Source organism: Scleropages formosus, chromosome 12 (genome assembly GCF_900964775.1).
Source record: "Scleropages formosus chromosome 12, fSclFor1.1, whole genome shotgun sequence".
Lineage (NCBI taxonomy): Eukaryota > Metazoa > Chordata > Actinopteri > Osteoglossiformes > Osteoglossidae > Scleropages > Scleropages formosus.
In genome coordinates this window covers 25,664,598-25,673,668 of record NC_041817.1, presented here as the reverse complement: position 1 = coordinate 25,673,668, position 9,071 = coordinate 25,664,598, and the positions used below count along the sequence as shown (strand labels likewise).

At 52.1% G+C, this 9,071-nt stretch overlaps 1 protein-coding gene across 1 annotated transcript; it reads right to left on the bottom strand.

Annotated features, from left to right (window-relative positions):
* Positions 1–5,858: 5,858 nt before the first annotated feature.
* On the bottom strand, positions 5,859–8,914 carry LOC108929024 (RNA-binding protein 43-like). Its single transcript, XM_018743312.2, has 4 exons — positions 8,840–8,914; positions 8,343–8,585; positions 7,889–7,980; positions 5,859–7,246 (listed from the first exon to the last, which is right to left on the bottom strand). The coding sequence occupies exons 2-4, from the start codon at positions 8,566–8,568 to the stop codon at positions 6,434–6,436; spliced, it is 1,131 nt and encodes a 376-aa protein (XP_018598828.2). The 5' UTR covers positions 8,569–8,585; positions 8,840–8,914; the 3' UTR covers positions 5,859–6,433.
* Between the last annotated feature and the right edge of the window lie 157 nt (positions 8,915–9,071).

Sequence of the window (9,071 nt, the reverse complement as noted above, 5' to 3'; positions counted from 1 at the left end):
CAATTTCGAAACAACATCTCACACATAAAACCGCGTCGAGGATCGAGGAATGTTATCGGAGGAACCTTTTTCATCGTTCCTGGGAGAAGTGACAATAAGAGGGAATACATTTATATAGCAGGTGCTTTTCTCCAAAGCGACTTCCAATGAACTCTATGTAGTGTCATCAGCCCACACACCTTATTCACCGCGGTGATTTACACTGCTAGATACACTACTTACACTGGGTCATTCATCCATACATCAGTGGAACACACACACTCTCTCTCTGTCACCCGCACACCATGCATAGTTCCCCACGGGGGAACCTGAACGGCATGTCTTTGCACTGTGGGAGGAAACCAGAGCACCCAGGGGAAACCCACACAGACACAGTGGGGATCAACCCGTGTCCTCGCACACCACCCAGGCGCTGCGAGACAGCAGCGCTACTCGCTGTGCCACCGTGCTGTATTATTGTTGACCCAGCTGGGTCACGCAGCCCAGAAGGAAGGACATCACTGAGTGGGTAAGAGAGTGAAGAATCCGCCCTGAGAAATACCTGAGTTCTCAGTGCCATTCAGGGGAGAAACGGTGTCCCCGGGCATCGACTCCCCCCGCCCGTGGTGGAGAGCGTGAGGAGCGCGTGCGATCCTGGGACGGCGTGACGCCTCGGTCTCCCTCGGTCCCCTGGCCGACGGGCCGCTCCTCCGCAGCTGCGCATCGCCTGCACTAAAATTGCAGCCGGTGGGCCGTGCGGGGAAGTGAGGCACAGACGCGAAATGAGCTGCGAGCCAATAACGTGGCGGCGCCGAGCTCCGCGGAGACGTGGGCCCGCGGCGCTCCATATTTAACACTCATTATCCGGGAGAAAAGGGAGCAGTGAGCTCTGCGCAGGCAGGACGAGAACACGGGCCTGAAAAGGAGAGCGGAGCGACATCGACACACGATATCGATCGCAAAGCAACCCATATAAAAACATATTGTATAAAGTGCCTATGCAATAAATAAACAAACATACATACATACATACATAATATTCTGCGCAGTTCATTGCAGGCATTTTTTTTTTTTTTACTGGCACTGATGCTCAGGTGTTCGTCCCACGTTTGCGCCTTACTGACGTGCGCAGGAGGGACGGCAAACCACTCTTCGTGCCCCCCCCCCTCCCCCCGTCCACTTATATACAGAGTGGAAGGATTCCCCCGGTGACAGTGCTCATAATTGTGTTTCATAATGCAGTGCTCCTCGCAGAGCTCCTCCCACTCTGCTACTTCCTTGGTAAATAATTCACATTCAGTGCGGGGGTGCGCGCTCACACACACGCGCACACACACACGCACACGGTCACGGGGCACGAGGCCCAGCCGTGTCCTGCCCACAGCTCTTTGCGTGTGTAGAAAAGTAAAAAGACAGTTTAACACCAAAATTGAAGGGTGGCATTAAAAGAGGGGCAGCAGGTGGCGTAGCGGTTAGAGCTTTTGCCTTGGAATCGGAAGATTCTCGGTTTGAATCCCTGCTTATGCTGTCGTACCCTTGATCAAGGTGCTTACCACGAATTACTTGGAGTAAAAATGACCCTGCTGTACGAATAGATACACACACACACACACACACACGCTTTCTGAACCGCTTGTCCCATACAGGGTCACGGAGCCTAACCCGGTAACTCAGGGCGTAAGGCCGGAGGGGGAGGGGACACACCCAGGACGGGACGCCAGTCCGTCGCAAGGCACCCCAAGCGGGACTCGAACCCCAGACCCACCGGGGAGCAGGACAGTGGTCCAACCCACTGCGCCACCACACCCCCTGTGAATACATACATCCCTGCATTTAGTACACAGAGTGCTGGACAAAGGTGTCAGCTGCATAAACAATAAGCTGAAGTGCGAGGGACTCCGCGTGAATCAGTTTGCACTTTTGGTTTGCGCGGCACAGCCTGCTTTCGCCCCCGTGGGCCGAGACGGCGCCGACGCGTCCGGTGCTGCCAAGGAACTGCTGCCGAAGCGCCGAGGCTACGCAGCGGTGTTCGGACGCGCATAAGAGCCAACGATGCACCGTGACGGCGCTGCCCGCCGCTGCCCGGCGTCCTCCCTCCTAATGGTTCCTACCGTGTGTGTTTCTTGGTTTCCGTGGCAACCTGGACTCTGGCAGCGAGTACCACTGAGAGGTTTGGGAGATCTACTGACTCACGAGCCAAAAATGTCTCGACTGGAGGGATGCGCAACCAGAAGGAGGTGGGTTCGCCTTCAGAACATTCCCCAAGCAGTCGTTTCGGTTCCACCGTGCGGCCTTTTACCATGTTAATACAGCGTGAAACAAAGTAAACACTCTTAATGCATAAACGAAGTGCAGCGCAGAATGTTAGCAAAGATGTTTCACTCTAAAAATGTACACACACCCTGCACGCACTCCTACAGCATCTCTTTGTTGAACTGAGCATAAAAGCCAAAAGAATATATGATATAGGATGTATATGATATATGGTACATGAGCTACGAATCACTGCGGACTCGGTCTCCTTTTCGCATCTCCTCCCAGCGTTCGCCTCTCGCTGCTTTTCTGTCCGTGTTCAGCCTCCCACCAGCTGGGGGCGCAACAGAACCCCTCGGTTTCATTCCTATGACCCTTTATTTACAGATACCTCTGTTCAATGCGATTTGTCTCGCTACATAACCAACTTTACACTGATTTACCCATTAATGCGGCAGAGTAAGTTTTACCGCATTAAATCAGGGTACGTATCTTGATGAAAGGTGAAACGCAAACCAAGTACTCTAACTGCTGTGCCTCCTGCTGGCTGATTAGTGAAATGTGAGGCTCTCACTGGACCAGGTATAGACTGGAGTCCGCTGGTGCTCCTTTCCTGCTCTCCTTCAGCCCTCACCTTGCTCTCCGGTGCTCCCCGTTCCCGTGAGCAGCGTCGTTCGATACGGTTAAATCCGGTTTATCCGCCTTCGAGTACCCCCCCCCCATACAATACTGGCCAAATAGGCAAATAAGGGGCTTTGTGGACCCCCCCCACCCATGAATTATTCACACCGCAGGGCCACAAATCTTCTTTGGCCAATTGAATGACAGATAAATAATTCATGGCTGAAAATTTGTTTCAGGATTTTTGGCCACTTAGGCCTGTGGGTGGCGTTTAACAAATTAATTGAGGAAAATGAGTCGGACCCCCGCTGCTCAATGCACTGCTCTCTGTGCTGTGAAAACATGGTAAATGACGGTGTCGCCACCCGAAGCGTGTCCCTTTGGGACTAAGGGACCTTTCAGCGGAAACACCGGCGTTCGGTAGCGATCGGAACACATTACGAGGCTTTCCACGCATTTCAGTCGTCTTTGTTTGAGGAGGAAATCGGGACCCGGATTGTGCAGCGGGGGAGATGCTGGTAGCGCCCCCTGCGGCCCAGATCAAAGCGGAGCGCGCTCAGATGCGGAGACGCCCTGCAGAGCGTCCCCCGCGGCGGCTGTTTGATGATCCCGGCCGGAGGGGAGGGGATGGACGCGGGGGGGACGAGGAATTCTCGTCCCCAGGTGACATCATTAGTGGAGCCTCATTAAGGCCCACTGCTGTCCCCACCCGCCTCAATCGGCCCTTGAAGACACAGGTGCCTCTTTCTGCAGAATCGCCACGGGGGGCACTCTTGTGCTCGGTATCCACGGCAACACCCCTTAGAGTCGTCCCGACAGCTCGCGTTCCTTCCTTGCTGTCCAGGCAGTAGGCATCGGGTGGGTCCATCCCCGTCCCCGTCGGGGACCCCCAGGGCGTGACCCATCCTCACGGACCACTCAGGGGCAGCAGCACCTCATATTTTGAGCCTCGAACCTCCAGCTTTTTGGCCACAGCTCCTTAAACGCCAGGTCTCCTGCTGGACTTTCCAGTTTCAGGAGCTTAGCGGCACTCAGAGGCGCTCCGCAGGTTGCAGTACCCTGGTAAATCCCTGGGAGGGGGACGACAGCTTTTCTACTGTTTTGCACTTTGTCTTTACAACCAAAATTGCTACAAGTGACCTGAAGACCATTTGGAGTGTGTTGTGGGTTCTGGACCCCCCCATTGTTATTTTACCAGGTTTATAAACAGGACCCTAAACCAGGAGTCGATCCCCACCGAGAGTCTGATGGTCCTGCGTTTACACATCAGCTCAGAAAACGTGGTGCCAGTAAGGACCAAGTGCTCATGGGCCCCCACCGTCGGTTTGCCTTCCAGCGCTGTGTGAAGGGCACCAGATGTAGATATTTAGAGGGCCCCCCCCCCCCCCGAAGGCGCAATTCATTTTCCCAGCAGCTCTTCAAAGGAATTCTCCATAACATGTGTCCCTCCTTCCTCCATCTCTCCCCACTGGTTTCAATATCTGTCCGTGTCCAGCTCAATGCTCTGGTTACAACAATCAGTGGATCGGCTCCCCGATACCTACGGCACCCGATCACTGGCTGGACCCCAATCAGGACCCCCCCCCCCCCCCCCCCGCCGCCCACTTGTTGGTTCCACACACAAGTAGTCCAAAATCAGAAGCTCAATAGGTTTTTGGTTCCGGCTCCAATGAGGTAGAATGACCACCGTCTGTCCCTCACAGCTGCTGAATCCCTCTCAAGAAGGGTCTCAAAACACAAATGATGTAAATGTGAATAAACATCAGAACCAGAAGGAATAGAAGATGTAAAACAGGCTGTTCTGACCACAGACACTTTATATTGGATTGTTCAGCTCTGCCTTTGATGCGTCTTTAAACAACACACTGTAGGGAGCTGGAGAATTCAAACATCATACAATGGGCTTCAGTTCTTTCATGATTCATGAAATTGCATCCAGGGAAAACAAATAAATTTAATTTTATCTGTATGCACTGTGCACATCAACTGAATTCAGGTTGAAGTTCACACACATAAAGTTCTCAAGTTGGTCCTTACTTGGCAGCCCGGCGAAGACCAAACTTGCGGCTTCACAGATACACTGAGCCTCTGAAGAGCTGTACTATAGCTCAGTGGCGCCCCCACGTGGTCAGTCTGGCAACAACATCCTGGTCTGTGGTCATTCTGCTTCTCGGAGGGACCACAGGGTCAAAGAGGCATGTGGGCGAAGAGAAAAGTACAATGACATAACATCACAGTGACAGAAGAGTCATAAAATGACTGGATTATGGAAAATGAAATATGGTCACCTTCATAAAATTAACTTCAGTCGCAGAAACAATTTCAAGATCAGCAAATTAAGTTTTACAGGGCAGCGCGGTGGCACAGTGAGTAGCGCCGCTGTGTCACGGCGCCTGCGTAGTGCAAGAGGACGTGGGTTTGATCCCCACTCAGTCTGTTTGGAGTTCGCATGTTCTCCCCGTCTGCTTGGGTGTGCTCTGGTTTCCTCCCACAATCCAAAAATATGCTGTTCAGGTGGACTGATGACTCTAAGTCACCCCATAGTGTGTGAGTGACAGAGAGAGAGTGTGTGTTCCACTGATGTATGGAGGAGTGACCCAGTGTAAGTAGTGTATCTAGCAGTGTAAGTCACCGCGGTGAATAAGGTGTGTGGGGCTCATAACACTACATAGAGTTCATATTTTTATATATTTTTTATCCTTCATTCACATATTCTATCTTCTCATCTGTCTTGTCACTGTCATTCTGTCTGTGCTGTGGAAGTCTCTGTCACCAAGTCAAATTCCTTGTATGTGTGAACATACTTGGCAATAAAGCTCATTCTGATTCTGATTCATTGGAAGTCACTTTGGAGAAAAGTGTCTGTTAAATAAATAAATGTAAATTAAGGCTTGATAAATTACCGACTCAATTTATTAGGACATTTATTCACTTAAAAGCACGTTACAATGTTAAGATTACAATTACTACAAGCTAATAATTATTTACCCATTTACACAGCTGGGTAATTTTACTGGTGCAAATTAGGGTAAGTACCTTGATCAAGGAGACTACAGCTGAAGGTGAGGACTGAACCTCGACCTTTTGGAGCCAAAAGGCAGTAGCTCTAACCACTACGCTACCAGGTGTCTCCCTTATTAGGACATTTATTATGAATATTAGGCCCCAAAATCCCACCTAATTTTCAACGCATTATTTAAATTATTTTCTGCTTCTGATCAAAGTTTTCTGTAGTTTGCCAGCAAGCGGAGTAGCGGTTAAAGCCGCCGTCTTGCTCTCAAAGGCCCCAGGATCGAATCCCACGCTGCCCTTGATCAAGGTACGCACCCTTAGTGAAAATTACATCGATGTAGAAGTAGTTTAACAGTGTAAATCACTTTGGAGAAAAGTGTCAAATAAATTAATAAACGGCTCATTTTAAGTGGCATAAATCAGGAAGTAAATCCCTGATTCTATTTACTGTTTAAAAACAGCGTAAATGGAGCAGCACAAAGAAAGCCAAACATTTTTTTTGCTCAGAAAGGCAGAATTTAGCCACGTGTACATTTACGAGTGTTCAGGCTCTAGCCGCTGCGGCGAGTTACGGGGGGGGATACGGTGGGCTGGGGTAGGAACCCATGCCCCGCGGGCCCACGTGGGACACCGGACGGGCACCGTAAGACTCCTCCCGGGAGGCCCCGGCACGGCTCGGCAACAGAGAACCGCCGAGCGCACGCACGCGGTCCTCCACCAGGGCGCAGACGCTATGGACAGACGCGGAGGGACCCACGACCGCAACGCCTGACTCCAGGGGGAAGAGCAGGATGTCACCGAAGTCGTCTGAAAAATGTCGGCAGACGCTCAGCACAGTATTTTCATGAAGCCCGCCGTTCCCACAACAGTCTATCTTCTGCATGCGCAGCGTGGATTGTTTGGTGGCCACCAGCAGCTCCAGCTCCGAGAGGGCCGTGCCGAGCGAAGCCGACTCTCTCCCGGAGAGCGTGACCAGGGTTAGGTCGCCTTGCTCCTCGGACCTCATCTCCACGGGGTACTTACGTAGACAGCGCTTCAGATCTCGACCGTGGAGCCTCTGGATGTAGCTGAAGACGGTTGCGTCCACAAACGTGGAGCACTCCCAGGTGCCGCCCACAGCCCCTCTGGAAGGCGACGCCCCTAAAGGAACTCGGCTCTCTGGGCTCGTCCCTAAACCCCGATCCCCGGGCACCTGCGCTCGTTTCATCAGGTCTTTCCTCAGCTCCCTCACCGCCAGGAAGGGCCCTTCAACCGTGACCCCCCTCCCGGACGGCAGCGGGATGACTCGCGCCGACCTGTGCGTCTCCTGCAGGGTCCGGATCAGCTTGTGCGGGTCCCTGAATGCAGACAGGTCGACTTCAGCGCTGACAAAGAAGAACACCTGCAAGAAAGACGACCTTTCCGTCTCAGCTAAATAAATGCAAATATCACAGCTGGCAGCAGGTGGCGTAGTGGTGAGAGCAGCCACTCAAGGGACCCTGGTTTGAATCCCACTCCCACTGCAGTACCCATGATCAAGTTATTTACCCTGACTGCATAGAGTAAATCTTACCCAGCTGCCTGAATGGGTAAATCAGAAGTTTAATGCTCTAAGTCACTCTGGAGAAAAGTGTTGGGTGAACGAATAAATGTAAATAACTTCACCACCCCTGTGTCTACAAGGAAAGAATGAAGATGACTAAACATGGGTCACAAACACATAATAATAATAATAATAATAATAATAATAATTATGGGGGGCACGGAGGTGCAGCAGATTTGGCTGGGGCCTGCTCTCCGGTGGGTCTGAAGTTCGAGTCCCGTTTGAGGTGCCTTGTGATGGACTGGCGTCCCGTCCAGGGTGTGTCCCTTCCCCCTCCGGCCAGGCGCCCCGTGCTGCCAGGTTAGGGTCCGGCTCGCCGCGACCCCGCTTGGGACAAGCGGTTTCAGAAAGTGTGCGCGCGCGTGTGCGTGTGTGTGTGTGTGTGTGTGTGTGTGTGTGTGTGTGTGAATGAGTGTGATAATTATAATAAAAACAACCTACATCCGGAGTGAACCTGAACACGGTGAGCGGGTACGGCGCGGGAAACTCTCGGTCTTCCATCAGCTGATCTTCAGTCAAAACCCTCTCAGCATCTGGAGGCAGGCGGTGCAGAGGTTAGCACTGTTGTCTTGCGACCGAAGGACTGGGTTCAAATCCCTGCTCCTGCTGTAATGCTCCCTATGGAGGTACTTACCTTGAAGTGATGCAGTTTAAAATTACCCTGTGCGATACATGGGTAAATCAGTGTAAGTACCTAAGTGCGCAAACCTCCCGACGTAGGTCACCTTGGACACGCGTGTCAGCTGGATGAATAAACACTGATTCGTTAGGCTAGAAACTGGAGCGTGTTGGTGAGACTGGGTACGGTCATGCCCTGCTGTGGGGGCGGATCGGCGAACCGCTGTGCGACCGAGGGGACGCTCGGGTGCGGGACGTCGGCGCCACCGTGTCGGACCTTCGACGCTGTCGAACGTGACGAAGGCGACGCCCGTGACGTTGGTGGGGTACTGGACGGCCTGCACATCCCCACCGCAGCTCCTGGCCCTTTGGAAGTGAATGAAGAGCTTGTCGACCATCCTGAAGGAGGGCAGGAGATCGGGGACGCCGCACACCACCAGGGTCCGGCTCGCCTCCGGGGTCGCCATCGCCTCGGCCTGCAGGGTCCCGGGGCCCAGAGACATGCGCTCGGCGCACAGCCCTTGAGAGCAAACAAAGAACAAGCAGAAGATGCAGAAAAGAGCCACACGTGATGTCATTGTACAGCCACAGGAGTTTCGCACGAATAATTATCTGTAATTATAAGAACACCATTCACTAATGTACAGGTAGACAACGTGATCCTCCCTACTGCATCACACTATCATAATACTCAAGAATTAATTACATTAAAATTTAGTTATACTTACCCTGAGAGGCAATAATATCACAAAGCGATTTGCATTTCGTACTTACGCTTAACTGTCTTTTTAGCTTTACTTTCGTTTTCCAACGAGCCGCTTGTACGCCAGCGTACGCAATTAGCGTAGGGGTATGGCGTTGAAAGTTAAGAGGAGGAGGAGCGGCTACGTAAGAAGCGTAGAGGAAAGCTGGAGAAACGAAACAGCATAAGTGGCTGCTACGGAATTTACGTACAGGAAACCCGTAAAAAGTTATGAGGAGGAGAAGCCGTTACGCAATTAGTGCA

Excerpts from the sequence above, each read along its gene's own strand:
- LOC108929024 (XM_018743312.2), bottom strand. The coding sequence starts at position 8,568 with ATGTCTCTGGGCCCCGGGACCCTGCAGGCCGAGGCGATGGCGACCCCG. Across the intron at positions 7,981-8,342 it reads CACGTTCGACAGCGTCGAAG|ATGCTGAGAGGGTTTTGACT; the intron begins GTCCGACACGGT and ends GCCTGCCTCCAG. Across the intron at positions 7,247-7,888 it reads TGTTCAGGTTCACTCCGGAT|GTGTTCTTCTTTGTCAGCGC; the intron begins GTAGGTTGTTTT and ends TCTTTCTTGCAG.